The sequence below is a fragment of the Eurosta solidaginis genome, chromosome 1 (genome assembly GCF_040869045.1).
Source record: "Eurosta solidaginis isolate ZX-2024a chromosome 1, ASM4086904v1, whole genome shotgun sequence".
Classification (NCBI taxonomy): Eukaryota; Metazoa; Arthropoda; class Insecta; order Diptera; family Tephritidae; genus Eurosta; species Eurosta solidaginis.
In genome coordinates this window covers 247179574-247197086 of record NC_090319.1, presented here as the reverse complement: position 1 = coordinate 247197086, position 17513 = coordinate 247179574, and the positions used below count along the sequence as shown (strand labels likewise).

At 42.1% G+C, this 17513-nt stretch overlaps 1 protein-coding gene across 1 annotated transcript; it reads right to left on the bottom strand.

Moving 5' to 3' along the window:
* Nucleotides 1–13875: 13875 nt before the first annotated feature.
* LOC137240328 (pupal cuticle protein Edg-84A-like) lies at nucleotides 13876–17310 on the bottom strand. The gene is made up of 2 exons (XM_067766420.1): nucleotides 17197–17310; nucleotides 13876–14574 (listed from the first exon to the last, which is right to left on the bottom strand). The coding sequence occupies exons 1-2, from the start codon at nucleotides 17308–17310 to the stop codon at nucleotides 13876–13878; spliced, it is 813 nt and encodes a 270-aa protein (XP_067622521.1).
* Nucleotides 17311–17513: the final 203 nt, after the last annotated feature.

The following is a 17513-nucleotide window of genomic DNA, read 5'->3' as shown; positions in this document are numbered from 1 at the left end:
AATTTAGAAAAATTAAAAAAAATAACAATAATTATCATTAGAAAAAAATTATTGTTCTGGCCTTGAGCTCGATTCGAACCTTGAATGATTTATCAATAGGCCGATAAAAACAAAAACAATTGTTAATAAACCATGAGCACTTGGGAATGTCAAACAAAGTAATTGACAATAAACAAAAATCCAGCATTATCAGTGCTTTGCACCAGATGGCGCAACACTGAATAAATATAGTTGGTAAAAAGGAATAGAAGTAGCAAATTTGCCAGTCAAACAAACCACCGCTGTATAGCTAAATGGTTAGCGCAGCATGCCTAAAGCGTACTGATGATGAAGGCTTAGCACCCTTCGAAATGGATCTATCTGCGCAGCTATGGCAGTTTGTCTGAAAAATTTTCTACTTACTATTCCAAAAACAAAATTCAATTTTTCAAATTTAGAAAAATTAAAAAAAATAACAATAATTATCATTAGAAAAAAATTATTGTTCTGGCCTTGAGCTCGATTCGAACCTTGAATGATTTATCAATAGGCCGATAAAAACAAAAACAATTGTTATAAATTTTAATTATTATTTCCTTACCGTTGTCTTTCATTGTAACCTCTCATAATAATTGATAACAAATAGAGTGAAATAGAAATAAGCTATTTGCTCTCGCAAAAACTTCGCTTTTTGAGAAATCTTGTAATAATTTTAAACTTTGTTGTCAATAAAGAAAAAAAAATAATACTCTGCAATCTAATGGAGACTGCTTTATCAACCATTTGTAACTGGGCAAAAAGCTCAGGGCTCGGGGTAATTCCAGATAAAACTGAGCTTGTCCTCTTCACAATAAGGTACAAAACGCCGAACCTCATACTTCCCAAGGTTGACGGCGTAATCCTAGATTTCAGCGATAAGGTGAAGTACCTGGGAGTCATTTTGGATAGGAAACTACTCTGGAGAGACAATATAGAATATAAGGTAAAGAAAGCAACAACTGCGAGGTTTTCTTGCAAAAGGGCAATTGAAGTCTCATGGGGTTTCTCTCCAAAAGTAGTATATTGGATCTATACAGCCATTGTGCGCCCAATTCTTTTGTATGGAGTTCTGGTCTGGTGGCCGGCGCCCACAAAGGCCACCAATGATGACATGATATGAAACTTCTCGCTCTCTGAGAGCGCGTGAAAATGTGCATTTTTTATAACATTGACCATAGATGCCATCATCCTCAAAATCAAATTTGGGCATTTCGGAATAACTTTGGGGTATTTTACATGGTAAAGGTTTAATTTATGATTTTCACCGAAAACTTACTCAAGATTGTCAAATGGCATATCAAAAAACTCGAATTTTTTCAGGATCACAAATACAAAAAAAAGCTTATTTTACCCGTTAAAAATTTTTCCGTGACCACACGTGAAATTAATTTTTTGATAGCTAAGATAAAATGTACTTATCTCTTTTCGTGCGTTAATATAACAGCTCATTTAATTTTGTTATTTCTTGTACCTTTTTTACAAATTTTTGATCCGAAGAATTCTATATTGTACATAAATATATATTTTTAACATTAAAACTTTACACCTAATTATTAAACCTTACAGTTTATATCACAGTTCTAATTGTTCTAATAAAAAACGTGTTGAATTTTTATGGTAAAATTAAGAACATTTAGGATCTCCTTTTCTTGCTATCGCAATGTAACACGCTTTTATTAGAACAATTAGGACTGTGATATATATAAACTGTAAGGTTTAATAATTTAAGTGTAAAGTTTTAATGTTAAAAATATATAATTATGTACAATATAGAATTCTTTTGTCGCAGACGAAAAAGCCTAATTATCGTTAAAGCTTACAATGAACTTATAAAGTGTTATATTTCTTTAGAGTCAATTTATTGTTTACTTTTTAGTTAATTTTATTAACCAATAATAAAAGCTTATTTTTAAAAAAGTTTTTTTTCTTTAATTTTATTTTTTACTTTTTAGTTCGTTTTATCAACAAGTAATAGAAGCTTGTTCTTAGAAAGCCTTTTTCTTAAATTTAATTTAAATAGGAATTTTTTTAAATTTTTAGTAGGGTAAAATATTGTTTAAATTAGTTACGTAATCTTTACTTAGTTATTTGTAACGTTTCTCATTCTATCCATTTCTTTTAATGCATCAACTTACTTTTTAGTTAATTTTATTAGCCAATAATAAAAGCTTATTTTTAAAAAAGTTTTTTTTCTTTAATTTTATTTTTTTCTTTAATTTTATTATATCATAATCCGAATATATTGGGGCATATTCATAATCGAAATAAAATGTGACTAAGTTAGTTGAAGCATTTTTGACAGAGAGCACATATAAAATTATGCCAAACAGTGTTAAATAACTTAACTTTGCCTATGCCGCGTTCAGTTTACAACTACTTATTGAAGATCTCTCATCTGTGGGTTAAATCTGTTTTAAAATAAAATTCTACTTTCGCTTAGCTAAAATTCCATCGCCAAAAATCTGTAAAACAAAATCAAGTGCGCAGAAAAGTATGCAACACTTACCGATAACAGCCTAACGGCGTTAGCGTTCGTTGATCACAGAATTTTTACACTTTGAAAATGACGGCTGTTGTTTGCAAGGTTGCATTCCTTTGAGTCTTCGTTTTCACCATCTGGTTTAACAAAGTCATGAGCCTGGACATTCGTGCAATTTTAGTGATGTAAATTGCATGGTGCCAGCGCCAATGCGGTGCCAGCTCAATGGTAGCTCATTGACGAAATGACTCCAATCGAATATTTGACGTTACTTAGTAGTGAGTGCGTAGTACATTTCACTTGCGCTATTGAGTGAAACGACTTTTGTGTGTCAGGCACGAGTTTGGTGTTATTGGCGCTACTGGCAATGATGACAAAGAGCTGATGGTGGTAGCGCTGGTAGTTCAGCTTTTGAGTTGTATATTTTAAATTTAATGCACAATTAATATGGGTGTGTTTGAGCGGCCAAATAATAACAGTAGTATTGCTAAAGTGCTCCTAAGTTGATGGAATGTCGCTAATTTCCTAGCGATTATCAATAGATTGTCAATATTTCGTTCAACGGGCACGCGTAATTGCCACATCTGCTCAAATTTTCCAAGTTTTTCCATTCTTAATTTAACTTAAGCTGTTATGCCAATATTTTCCTGCCAGTTTTTTTCAAATACGTAATTTTTCCAAAAGCAAAATTAATTACAGAAAAGATTACAGAGTTAAACAGCCTTAAAAATTCAGCTATGTTGGTTATACACAGAAATACAACAGAGGGTTGTGTCTCCGCTTTTCGCAAGCGTTGAGATTTACCACGCGTGACACGCGTGATTCACCACGTCCAAATATCACAATCCACGGATAGGTACCGGCGGGTTTGTATGGGACTTAGGCTGTTATGCTAAAGTAAATACAAATCTTTACCGATAACTGTGTTATCGATTAATTTATCGAATTCTAACAAAGTAATATTGCATTGTCATCGGAGTTATACAGGTGTGCAAAATTTCAGCTCAATCGGACACCGGGAAGTGTATCAAATTTAACTTGCAAGATTCCATTACAGACAACAAAAGTGAAACTAAATAAAAGCTTATAATAATAATGAAAACGCACCGATTTTCTTGGAATTTTTTTTGCGCGGTTTACGCAACTCTGATCTTCAAGACCCATTCTTGGAAACGAATGAAGTTTTGTTTACAATCGAATGAACCAATGTTTACAATTGAATGAACTTTAAGACCCATTCCTGGAAACGAATTGAGAGAGAATGAATGTTTCGTATCATGCCATCATTGAAGGCCACGAACCTCAAACGACCGCTTGATTTGGTGGCTAAAGAATCAGCCGTTATCGCGGCCCTACGGGTTAGAGAAACTGGTGGATGGTGGAATGGAGGTGGTGGCCACTCTAATATCTTGAGCAATGAAGCCCCAGTTTCAATACCAGTACTCACTGACTATTGCACTTCTTGCAACGTTTTCACTAGGTATTACACAGTGTGTATTCCCACATGACAAGAATGGGCAAGCATGTAGCATGCTGTTCGCAGTGCTATCAACATATTTACTGATGGCTCCCAGCTCCTTCCGGCTTTCTGCCATTGTAGCGTTTATCAAGCGGAAGTCTTAGCAATACACGGTGCTATAAATCAGCTGGAACTTGTGCCTAAAGTCGGGAGAAGGGTGATAATTTTGTCGGACACTCAGGCCGCGCTAAATGCCTCGACAACACAAAGTCGATCACTGAACGCTGCAGATCTTTTAATGAGATGGCCCAGCAATTCAGGATTAGCCTTGTATGGGTACCTCGTCACAGGGGTATTGAAGGCAATTGTTTAGCTGACGAGCTGGCCAAGAAAGGTACGACCGCCCACATCCTTCCTGAAAATGACTCGGTAGGTATACCAATGGCCTCTTTTAAGTTCCGTGTGAGCACAAACGCTATAGGTAGGGCCAATATGCTCTGGTCAGCGCTTCCTACATACGAGACATCAGAGTTGGTGGGGCCATCCTACGATAAAGGTCGCTAACACTCTCTTGACCCTGATAAATCAGGACTCTCGACCCTGATAAGGGTTCTTACCGGTCACTGCTTGATAGGAATTCAAGCCGCTAGGAAGGGCGTCGTATCGCACGATTATTGCGGCAGTTGCAGAAGTATTGAGGAGGACGAAAGCGTGCAGCACCTGCTGTGCCACTGTCCCGACACTGAGCAAAAGAAGGTTGGCCGCTTTAGGTCAACCATTTTTAACTGATCTCGCGGAGGTCTCCAGGCTCGATATTAGGGCGTTAGTTAAATTTATTGATTCCACAAAGTGATTTGAACCGCAGTAGCTGGTACAGCAAGGGTTGATTAAACCGTTTCTAGGGCATCACAATGGCCCCATTGGTGGCATAAGTGTTGGGCTGGGAAGCAGTCTTCTTGGCCCGGGCCTTTTTACCTAACCTAACCTATAGTATAGGATAGGCTTTACAATCGCTGTAAATGCCCAATGAGAGAGTGCGATAAACCCCACGTACAATACAGCATTCTTTTACATAAATAAATTGATGTCGAAGCCTTTTTCAATCTCTCCTCGTTGAGCTTCAACGACAAATTACTGTATAGAATGAACCCTAGATATTTTGTGCGAAATTTCTCCTGTAGGCCCCCTCCGCGCTTGGACCTGGTTCGACTTGGAACCTTGTACCTCTTATTAAACAAGACTGCCTTTTCCGCGTTGGAGCTCAACGCGACATTATATGCCAACGTATGTATGTATATCCCGAAGCGCATGATCCATCAAAGAGCTAATCGTTGAATGGCACTTTCCACTTGTGACAATTGCAACTTGATCTGCGCAAGCCGTATGTTTGACGGGTCCCTCATCAAACCGCCTGAGCATTTGGTTGACTACTAGCGTCCACACAGAGGTGATAACACCCCGCTCTGTGGCGTGCCCCTGTTCACTGGTAATCGTGGCTTCATAGAATCCCCCTTGTGTAGTAATCTTCTTGCAATTTAACATGCATCCATGATCGTTTAGAGATATTGTTGAAAGCTCCGACAATGTCTAAGAAGACTCCTAAGGTATACATACTCCTTATATTTCAGAGCTTTCTCTATGTTTATAACCACCCTATGCAGTGCAATGTCTACCGACTTGCCTTTGGTGTACGCATGTTGTATTGTGGAGAGCACTGTTTCACCCACGTTGAATTTTATGTACAAATCTATCAGCCTCTCAAAGGTTTTGATCAAAAATGATGTTAAGCTAATGAGCCTGTAGTCTTTGGGATACATGTGAACGATCTTTCCCGCCTTTGGGAGAAAAGCTTCACGAGCAGTTCTCGAAAAGTGCGGTACATAATTCAGTCTTATGCACCCATTTAACCCAACACACGACCGCTTTTCTTGAAATTTATAGCATGGCTGGGAATATAGTATTTCGGCCCGGCGATTCAAACTTAGAGAAATTCTTCACCGCCCTTTAAGTCGATCACCAAGCCCTGCATTACCCGCTCCGTAATCGAAGTTTAAGTGCTATTTGCTGGCTCTTCTGAATAATATCCCAATGGGAAATGTATGTCGAAAAACACCTCAAGGGACTGCTCACTCTATATCTTCATTGCTCCCTGGACTATGTTTCTCCCTGCTAGAGCTTCCCTCCCCTCACTAGGGTAAGCAGATTTCGTTGGTGTGAGGGCTTAGCCGATCTCCATAGCGCCCAACTATGAGGCGGGGCTGTTTAGGACTGGCATCTACGCCGTTTTGCCTCATAGGAAGGCGGCGGGATGTCGGTGACCCAGAACTGCCAACCCCCCCTAATCCAGGGTGGTATGCGGACCGTGCCTATTGGACGATTTGCAGCCAGGGGATAAATTCGGCTGTATTCGAACGGAGCCTTCCCGATACCGGGCCACCTCGGGAAGTATTTTTGGCCTTACCACAGTAAGGGGCGCTGCTGTGGCTGACGGTTATTTCCCCGTATATAATACTGGACCGCTGAGCCCGCCTTGTCGGGCAGGTGGTCGTACGACCAAGATGAACGACTCATTACCAAATTGTAATAAGGAGGATGATAAGAGGAGGACTGAGTCACAAGCCAAGGTCGAGAATAGGCATTAAGCGATGCGTCAGACCCGGGGACTGATTCAATGAACTCCGTGTTGGAAAAGCACACAAATGAAAACGGAGTAGAAGAGTGGAGAAGGGTACGGCAAGGGAAGTAAAAGAGCTCTCTCGCAGTACCGTGCAGCACTAAGAAATGTCCAACGCCTGGGAGCAGGGGTCGACCCAACAAAAATGGAGATCGAGCGCTTGGAATGGGCCCATGAGGCCGTAGAAATAGGTCGAAGGCAGTTCAAAAGGCTTGCTGCTAGAAACCCTCCGTTCTGCAACAGGTACGAGGAGGAAGAAGCGTCGAATGACAGAATGAAGAGGCAACGTTCGGCGGAAGGCGACAAGCCTGCTTTCAAGAGGCAGAAAGGACCCAGTCCCAGAGCCGCGAGGCAGGGCAGTCGCATAGACAAGACAAGGAAGCCCAAAGCTGTAAGACAGATGGGTCCCAATAGCGAGGTAGCAACTACCTCGAAAGCTGCGAGTCAGAGGGAAGTTCCAACTACGGAAGTACGAGATAAGCCAAAGGAAGATAACGCTAAGACACCGGCTTTCTCAGAGGTGCTAAAGGGAGTTAAAGCTAAGATTCCGGCTTTTCCCGAGAAGATGAGTGATGTGGCAAAGCAGTCACTGACTTTGGCGCTGGTTGATCGTAGCACTCCCTTCAGACAGATGACTACTGAAAGGTGGAGATTTGTAGAAAGGGAGCTTAGTAGCTTAATGCTTAAGATGATGCGGGAACAACCAAGAAAGCCCCTTCCAACCTGTGATTCGGGGGGATGGTATAATGGTGTGAAGATGATAGCGTGCGACAACATCGCGAGCTTGCGGTGGCTGGAGGAAGTGGTTCCAAACCTCTAAAGGCAAGGCACGAACGCGCGGTTTGAGGTGGTGGATAAAGCGCAAATCCCCACGGTACCAAAAGTTAAGGTATGGATACGATGCGTGATGAAGTCGGAGGATACGCTGCGACTTCTGCCGAATCAGAATCCGAACATACCGACACAGGATTGGAAGGTACTTACTGTATCTCGGCCTACGGAGGAAGGTCAGTTCTACATCATCCAAATAAACGAGCAGGCGGAGGATATATTGTACACGCAGCTTGGAAAAATGTCCTTTGGTACAATCAAAATTTATATGCGACTCAGGAAAAGAAGTGCCGAGGATAAAAATCCTAACACGCTGGAAGTGGGCGAAGTCGAAAAGGACTGCAAAAGCCTAAGGGAAAAAAGACAGGTGGAGGTAGCCGACGTCACAACGAAAGTGTTAGAAGAGGACCAACAGCCAGATAGTGCTGTGAGTCGCACAGAAGAACACCCGGCACAACAGTTACACGCGGCTGAACACTCATCGAACACTCTAAACCAAAAGGGCAAGGGGAGGACGATGACGTCACGATGAAGGTGCTGGAGGGGGACAAACAGACCAATGGTGCTGCGAGTCCTACAGATAAACCTCCAACATAGTAAATTGGCGTCGAGCGAACTCCTCCTAACCCTTGAGGAGGGTTAGTTTGACGTGGCGCTGATCCAGGAGCCGTGACTTTCATCGGGAGGAAAGGTTTCTGGACTTAGCGCGCGCGGATTTGGCGTTTACTATGTGCAAACGGAAGGACGAGTGCGAGCTGTAGTAATGGTAAGGAAACAGCTGCATTCATATATGCTGCCTAATTACACTACTGAGGACCTCGTAGTGGTGGCCGTTGAGCAAAGGAATAAGTAGGCACTTATCCTGGCATCCTGCTACATGGCCCTTGCTGCGGAGGTTCCACCGATGGAGTGCAAGAGGCTAGTACAGGATGAAGGGCGCAAAGGGAGGCTGGTCATAGGCGCGGATGCAAATGCGCACCACAATGCGTGGGGAGGATCAGATACGAACGAGAGAGGCGAATCTCTGTTTTGTTACACCCTGCAAACCAATTTGCAGATAGCCAACAGGGGAAATGTCCCTACATACATTGGTACAACATCTAGCAATGTTCTGGATATTACATTGAGCTCCGAACGTGATATATCAAGGTATGACTGGATGGTTCTTGATAGACCATCCTTCTCCGACCATGCGTATATCAGCTTCAGCATCCTCCTAAAGAAGGTGGAGAAGAGAGGAACCTTTAGAAACCCTAGGTCAACAAACTGGACTAAATTCCAGAAACAGGTAGAAACGAAATTGGGACAACCCAAGGAGGTTGCCAATGTGGAAGAACTGGAGGAGTCTAATGAATTCCTAACTAGGACGCTTATGACTGCGTATAACAAAGCTTGCGCTCTAAGAAGATTCAGAGGAAAAGCAAAGCCGCCATGGAGGAGCAATGAGCTGAGTCTTCTAAGAGGACAGGTAAAATAAATGTTTAAGCTAGCAAAGACCGTGCAAAGCGAAGCGTGTGGGGAAGAGTACAGGGATCTACTGAGGATCTAAAAGCGTGAAATTTCCAGGGCGAAGAGAATCGCATGGAAAAGTTTCTGTACGGACATAGAGTGCTCCAGCGAAACAGCGCGGTTGAGAAAAGTCCTAACAAAGGGAAATATAGTCCAGGGACTAATAAAGAAAGAGAACGGGGAATGGTCACGTAATATTGAGGAATCCCGTGAGGTGCTTCTCGATACACATTGCCCATCGGGAGATGGCTTAGAAGAGCCAGCAGGCAGCACTCACACTTCGATCACGGACCAAGTAGTGCCGGGCTTGGTGACCGATACCAAGGTCGAGTGGGCAGTGAAGTCGTATCAAGTAGGGCGGTCGTGGAATGGCTTAAAATAATATTCGATGGGTGCATAAGACTGAATCATGTACCGCACTCTTGGAGAACTGCTCGTGTAGCTTTCCTACCAAAGGCGGGAAAGATCGGTCAGGTGTATGCTAAAGATTATAGACCCACTAGCTTAACGCCATTTCTGCTCAAAACCTTTGAGAGGCTGATAGATGTGTACATAAAGTCTAACGTGGATGAAAAGCTGCTCTCCACAACACACCATGCGTACACCAAGGCAAGTCGATTGACACCGCATTGCATAGGAGGTAATAAGTGTAGAGAAAGCCCTGGAATATAAGGGATATGCTCTAGGAGTCTTCTTAGACATTGCCGGGGCTTTCAATAATGTCTCTAAATGGGCGATCGGCGGCCACCGTGGTGTGATGGTAGCGTGCTCCGCCTATCACACCGTATGCCCTGGGTTCGCACCCTGGGCAAAGCAACATAAAAATTTTAAAAATAAGGTTTTTCAATTAGAAGACAATTTTTTTAAGCGGGGTCGCCCCTCGGCAGTGTTTGGCAAGCGCTTCGGGTGTATTTCTGCCATGAAAAGCTTTCAGTGAAAACTAATCTGCCTTGCAGATGCCGTTCGGGGTCGGCATAAAACATGTAGGTCCCGTCCGGCCAATTCGTAGGGAAAATTAAGAGGAGCACGACGCAAATTGGAAGAGAAGCTCGGCCTGAGATCTCTTCGGAGGTTATCGTGCCTTACACGAAATCAGCGGACAGGGGAACGCCGCAGGGAGGGGTGCTATCACCTCTGCTGTGGACGCTGGTCATCAACCAACCGCTCAGGCGATTTGATGAGGGACCCGTAAAACTTACGGCTTACGCGGATGACGTTGCAATTGTCATAATTGGAAAGTGCCTTCCAACGATTAGCTCCTTGATGGATCGAGCGCTTCGGGATATTCATACCTGGGCATCAAATGTCGGGTTGAAAGTCAACGCGGATAAGACGGATATGGTATTGTTTACAAAGAGGTACAAGGTCCCAAATTGGATCAGGCCTAAGTTAGGAGGGGTGACTCTACAGGAGAAACCTTGTACAAAATATCTAGGAATCATCCTAGACGTGGAGGAGAGGGTGAAGAAGGCTTCAACGGCACTTTATGCATGTAAAAGAATGTTCGCATGTACGTGGAGCTTATCGCCCTCTCTTTCTCATTGGGTTTTTACAGCGATTGTAAGCCCTATCCTATGCTATGGAGTTCTTGTTTGGTGGAAAGCCACACAAAAAGCAACCTACCTCAAAAAATTAGAGGGCGTATGCAGACTATCAATGCTTAGCATTACGGGAACCCTGAAAATAACCCCGACAGCTGCACTGTATGCCATTCTGCACATTCCACCTGTAGACCTGGTAGCAAAGAACATAGCGTTAACAACTGCAACCAGGCTCGGTGCCGCGGGGCAGCTTGAGCACCGACCATACGGCCATAGTAGTATAGCGTCATCAATCACAAGACGAACAGACTACCTGATTCCCTATCTACGCTTCGAGGGCGATCTTAAGGCCACAATAGAGTTGGCGCAAGTGTGCTCAAATGGCGGACGAGGCGATACATGTGTACACAGATAGTTCAAAAGTAGTGGAAGGAGTAGGGTCTGCGGTATACTGTGCCGATCCGGAAATAAACAGTTCCTATAAGTTGCCGGATTACTGTAGCGTTTTCCAAGTGGAAATAGTAGCCGTAACCAAAGCAGTAGAAACCCTGGAAAAAAATAGCCCAAGCTGCCATCGTGTTAACTTTTATGTTGACAGTCAAGCAGCAATTAAAGCAATAACCTCGCATACCACAGCATCTAAATGCATGTTGGAGTGTAAGCAGTCCCCGGAGAGTATCGGGACAGGGAGAAGCATACATCTATATTGGGTCCCAGGGCATATGGGAATAGATGGGAATGAAAAAGCGGATCAATTAGCTAAAAAGGGCGCATCCCTTGAAGCTTGCTCCGTAGACGTCCCAATTAGACTGGGCGAAATTAAGCAAAAGCGAGAGGTGCACATGATCGACCAAGCAGGAAAGTCGTGGGTTCAAGCGCGGGGCTGTAAAGTGTCGAAGATTATGTGCAGGTCTCACAACCTTAGACTAACAAAGTTGCTTCTATCATTAAAAAGAAAGGACTGTAGATTCATGACGGGTATTCTGACTGGGCACCGCCTTCTGGCGTCACATGGCTTTAAATTAGGCTTAGTCAATGATAGCAGATGTAGGAAGTGCGGGCTGGAGGAGGAAACGGTCGAGCACGTTCTGTGCTCTTGTCCTGCGCTTGCCAGGCTAAGACTCCAGCTATTAGGAGTGATACAGCTGTCAGATCTAGAAGCAGCAAGTGGCTTAAATCCTAGGAAGCTTCTAGTATTTGCCAAAAGAACGGAGTTATTTTATAAGATAGGTCCTGGTTTTTGATAGGGTTTTTCAGTTTGGTCGTTAAAACAAACTTCTGGTAACACTGCGGACTTATTCAGTCTATGTGAGGTCCTCATGGGCCGGCCAGTTCAACCCAACCTTACCTAGGGCTTCCCTCGACCGCGCTGTTTAGGTGGTGCACTCGATATCCGTACAGAAATATTTCCATGAGCCCATCTTCGCCCTGGAAATTTCACGCTTGAAGATCCTCAATATATCCCTATACTCGTCCGCGCACGCTTCCCTTTTTAGATATAGATTCAAAAGACGTTCAAGTACAGAGTAAAATTATTTTTTTGCAAAAATAGTTTTTTTTTGTCTTTTGAACAACTTCTGCGACTTGTAGATGGAAATTTTAAACAACAGCATATAGCTGTAAACACAATCGATGGGCGACTGGACGCTGATATTTGGAGCTATTAAAGAGGCCAAAGCTTCCAAATAAATAGGCCAAGATGAAATAGATATGCCGATGTTAGGACACCTTGAACATAAGGACGTCAGCTACCTGACACATGTTTTCTACTTGTCGTTTTGCCTTTTCCATTGCAGAATAATTAAGAATCGAACGGATAATACCAAATCCTAAAAACCCGGCTAACGATGGCGGGTTATTATCAATATTTTAGTCAGTAACGAAGACGTTAGAAACTGTTCTGCTTCCTTTATTTCAAATGCAAGTCTTTGGTTAGCCAGCCATCCGCAAGGATTCCGTAAAATGCATATCGCTACCACCGCGCTTAACGCCATTAACACCCTGATAAATTCCGGACTGAGCCACATAAAACTCCATCATAGGACGGTGCTCGTGGAATTTGACCTGTCGAAAACGTTTGACACATTCAACCACCGCGAACTACTCAAAGACATAGAAGGTTCACCTCTTGACTAAAAAGGTTGACCGCAGATTTTCTCGAGTGGTCGGCAAGCGTCGGTTCAATTTAAGAGCGAAACCTAGGAGTATTAAACAAGGGGTGGTAAAGGGTGGTGTCCTATCCCCGTTTATATTTAATTTATAGATATCAAAGCACCCTTCACCACCAGAACGAGATACAAACATACCAGTCTTTCTTTTTTTCACCTCGCGCGATCAGAAACTATTGCTGACCAAGTCCACGGCCACTCTGCTTAAGACATTTAAGGAACAGATGACGGAAATATTGGACATTAACGTCGATGGCGTCACGCTACCGACTGTCAGTCACCCAAAGATCTTAGAGGTGACTTTCGATAAGATTCTCACCTTTAAGGCGCATGTGTGCGAGTTGTCGTCTGGCTAGACGAACATATTTTTGAACCTATAAGACATTGTGGATAAGACAAGTGTGATAACTTCTGCATAGACGTCAAAATTACAAATAGAATGGATCACATGATTTTTAATTGACTATTGCTGTTTCATTCTGTATCTCTTTCTATCACCCGCTGAAGATAGCCGGCTCTATGCGCCGCCATATTGAACACCCTGTCAAACGCTAAAAAGTAGCCATATTGAATATCCTGTCAGGCAGTTGACGGATAAGATATCACTCTTGTTTTATCCACAATGCTATAAGACTTCATAGTTCGTATTCGTTTCAAAATTTATCAATTAAAAGTCAAACTTATTTCTGGGTAATCACAGTGTGCGACAAGATTTCTTCAAAGTTTAAATATTTGTGGATAAAGTTCAGTGTCAAATTTCGTCTGGCCAGACGACAACGCCAAAATGTGTTGAATTTATTCACCGCCAATCGGAGGGTTAAGGCTTCACACATTTTACTAGAGAAGAACCAACGTTAAACTTCATGGTGCAAATATTAAGATTTAAACTATAACGCTACTAGACCTTGAGACTATTGCCCGAAATCCGGGAATCGGAGAAGCCACTGTAAAATCCGGAGCCTCCTTGTGTAAACTGGAGAGTTGGTAGCTCTATCTGGCAGTAAGTGTGAAACAATTGTTTTCGAAAACAGATGAGGTCGTTATGGTAGGTAAGCACGATACCCGCTATACCACGGCTATCGCCGAACCTATAGAATAATGAAGATTTAAAAAAAAGTTAGTTTACCCGTTGCATTTATTAAAGATCAACCTCATTAGGAGCAAAGGATTTTGTTAACAATAATACATATTTAAATTTAGTAAACATATGAGATGTGTGGAGATGAAAAAGATGTCTTAAACACCGTTGGATTTGTATCCGTTTGTATTGAATGGTGAGCAATGATAGTTGGAGCGGGGGCTGGTGCAACATGTACATAGTGTGGTGATGTTGGAGTCAAATGAACAGCGGTAGCTGGAGCGTGATGTATGACTTCATGGGGAGCGGCAGGAGTTTCATGCAAAAGCTTAGGCGTTGAATAGGTGCGGATATAAGTCGGTGCTCCTACAGATGTAAGAAAGGATTTGTGAGATAATGCTTCATACTTAAATGCTGGTTGGATTGGGCTGACAATAGTGGCGACCGGGGATTGCTTAACTTCATCTTGGTTTTGATGCGAATTCTGAGGATTGGAAGATGCTGATGACAGTAATTTCACTGGCTCGGATAACTGTTCTCGGTGAACAGTAGCTTTGAAGCCGCTTAAAGAGTCAGCGGTGTATTCAACAGTACGTCTGTAGCCATCGGGTTCCTGCAGCGAATATTGCCCTTTGACAACATCCCCATCACGTTGTTCCATTTGTGATTTGATGTCGCCAGTTATATCGTCTTGTACGTTATAGTTAAATCTGTAGCTTGGGTAAGAGTCATAGTCGTCATTATTTTCTCCAGTTGCGTACACAACTGAAGCTGTGACGAATAGAGCAAATATACAGAAGTTCACGAGTGTTGTTGGCTATAAAACGTATAATTAAATAAATATTCAGAACATCTTCCAGTGGATAGACTCGGCAAGTGTTAGCATTGATATTTGCTCTCTTGGATATTGTATTAATTTTTTGGAAGAAAATAATACAATTCAAAAATCACACTTGCTGAGCCTAGTCTCTGTTTGACAAATAAATTGATTTCATGTACCATTTTGATGTTAAAATAGGTAGTTTTTATTTATATGCTGAAGTTCTTTTAAACAATTCAAGTTGATACTTAATTCATGCTCAATTGAAGATGGACTGATGAATTTACAAGTTGTCTCACCCAATTTATATTATTTTCACTTAGCACTCGCCAAATCCGTTCTACACTTGACCCAATGCCACAATTTAAAGGGAATAATATCAAAGTTGCAAGCTCATGCAGCAAGGTCAGCGCACTAGCGATGAAGGGAGCTGACATCCCTTCAACGTGAATGTTTTATTTTAAGATCTTTATGTGCGCACTTAAGATTGTGCATATCATGATGTATTTGCACATGCAATCACCATCACCATCTGCAACAAAACTTCGCAATGCCAAGGTGCATGTACAGCAGGGAGGGTCGATTTTTTCCCATAAAATCGTAGGTATATGCGGAAAAATTCCTACGGTCCATAGAATGCCGTCATTCAAATTTTTAGTGTAATAAAGAATTGAAAATTGTGGGGAAAATATTCAAAGTAAACTGTTTTCAGAACAGCTAAATAAATTTTGGCGGCCACCGTGGTGTGATGGTAGCATTTTCCGCCTAACACACCGTATGCCCTGGGTTCAAACCCCGGGCAAAGCAACATCAAAATTTTAGAAATAAGGTTTTTCAATTAGGAGAAAAAAAATTTTCTAAGCGGGGTCGCCCTTCGGCAGTGTCTGGCAAGCGCTCCGAGTGCATTTCTGCAATGAAAAGCTCTCAGTGAAAACGGATCTGCCTTGTAGACGCCGTTCGGTGTCGGCATAAAACATATAGTTCTCGTCCGGTCAATTTGTAGGGAAAATCAAGAGGATCACGGCGCAAATTGGAAGGGAAGCTCGGCCTTAGATCTCTTCGGAGGTTATCGTGCCTTACATATATTTTTTTTTTAAATAAATTTTGTAAATCAGACTTAAAAATTTGATATTTGCGGACTCTCTTCCTTAAATGCTTTTTTAATCAAAGCTTTTGCCGTTATATTGGTCCCATTCTAATCGACCCGCTCTAAGGTACATGGCACCTTCAGTGCACACATTTGCAGCACGCAACCAGTTCTCCTTACCTACAAACGTAATTTTTGAAAATATATTTATTAATGTTTAATACCATAAAAAAATGCACACATTATATAAGGCTTATTTTATTCGATGAAAACCTTGATACAATATTAGGTCTGAAATGTGAAAGCTCAGATGTGTGCAATATATTACAAATTGCACTGTAGCTACTAGAAACGGTTGGCAATTTGGTCCATTTGGACCAAAAATGGTTCTTTCCAACCCTATTTGGTCCAATGCTCCGTTTTTTCAATTTTGGTCCTTTTTAGGCTGTAACCAAGATTTTCGTACTTTTGTTTAATTTTTCACTGAGGTAAAAGGTTACAACACTGTGCACGAAATTTTCCACGCCTTCATTAACCTGTAACGACAGCCTTTCACCATAGGTACTGGTTTGAGTGAATGGTAGCGTGTGTCCGTATCTGTGTGTATTGTGTCTAGGTTCATGCCTCAGCCGCAGTGTTGCGAAGAACGTATCTACACTCCGCTATGACAACGTTGTTGCAGCGGAAGTGACCAGTCGTTTCGGCATCAGGTTGTTTTTAGCTGCAACAATGTTGCCAAAGGCAAAGCTACATTGCGGTGAGGGCACGAACGAAATGTATCTGTGTAGGTGTTATTTTGTGTGAACGTACAAATGTGTGAATGTATGATTGTGTAAATGCATAAAGGAAAGTACGGGAAAGCCGAAAGTAAAAAGCTTGTATGTGTTAAAACTATCCGTTTTGGGTAACTTTCCTTACCACGGCGGTAGAGATAAAGAGGCAGAACGTTAGGCAACGGGCCAAAAGTACATTTTTAACAGTGTCCAGTGGTGGTTGTCAAAGAAGTGATTATTTAAAAAGTGCGTGAAGAAAGTCGGTTAAAGTGCGCGAATTAAACCGCAAAGTTACCAGTTTGGAAAAAAAGAAGTTTTCTTAAATTTTGCGTACCGCGCCGTAAATTATAGTTTCGGGATATGTATCGCCGAATCAACCAAACCCTCACAAAAAGGCGATAATCAGCCAGCCAGATCCAGGTAAGTCCACCTCCAGTTTTTGTTTGTTTTCCTAGGCGTGCTCGACGGGAGCTGGGACATTAACCTAGTCCATGTCCAAAGCAAGCCCAAATCAAAATTGCAAGCATATACATAAGCCTACGTACAAACATATGTATGTAAGGTGAGTATATGAGCATGCAAACAAGAAATGTATGCATAAATATGGTTGATGAATTTTTAGAGCTCGACATATATTTTACTTAGTAAAGTTTGGTTTTTTTATTCTTTTCTCATAATTCTAGGTCACTCTGCTAGTTGGTAGGACCCACTGGGCACAGCCATTTCTGGCATATCGGTCACGCAACAACAGCTACTAACCGTACCATTTGCGGCACCCAGCCTGAACAACAAACGACCGCCACAACGGCATTTTTTTATATTATTCAGCGCACAACAGCAACAACCACAACTCTTTGATTTGGCAGCGTACATCAATGTTATACCTCAACAACAGTAACAATTACAACGAATTTTGTTTACAGCAACAACAACACTCACAAAATCCACCGGCAACACAATCAAAACGAACCCAGTTAACCCATCTTTATGCTATATCCACCTGGTCTAAAGTCGCAGCAACAACCACTACGACATTTTCAGCAACATTTTTGAGACAATCGCAGCAGTCATCAGAG

Excerpts from the sequence above, each read along its gene's own strand:
- LOC137240328 (XM_067766420.1), bottom strand. The coding sequence starts at position 17,310 with ATGTACGCTGCCAAATCAAAGAGTTGTGGTTGTTGCTGTTGTGCGCTG. Across the intron at positions 14,575-17,196 it reads TGGGTGCCGCAAATGGTACG|CCAACAACACTCGTGAACTT; the intron begins GTTAGTAGCTGT and ends TACGTTTTATAG.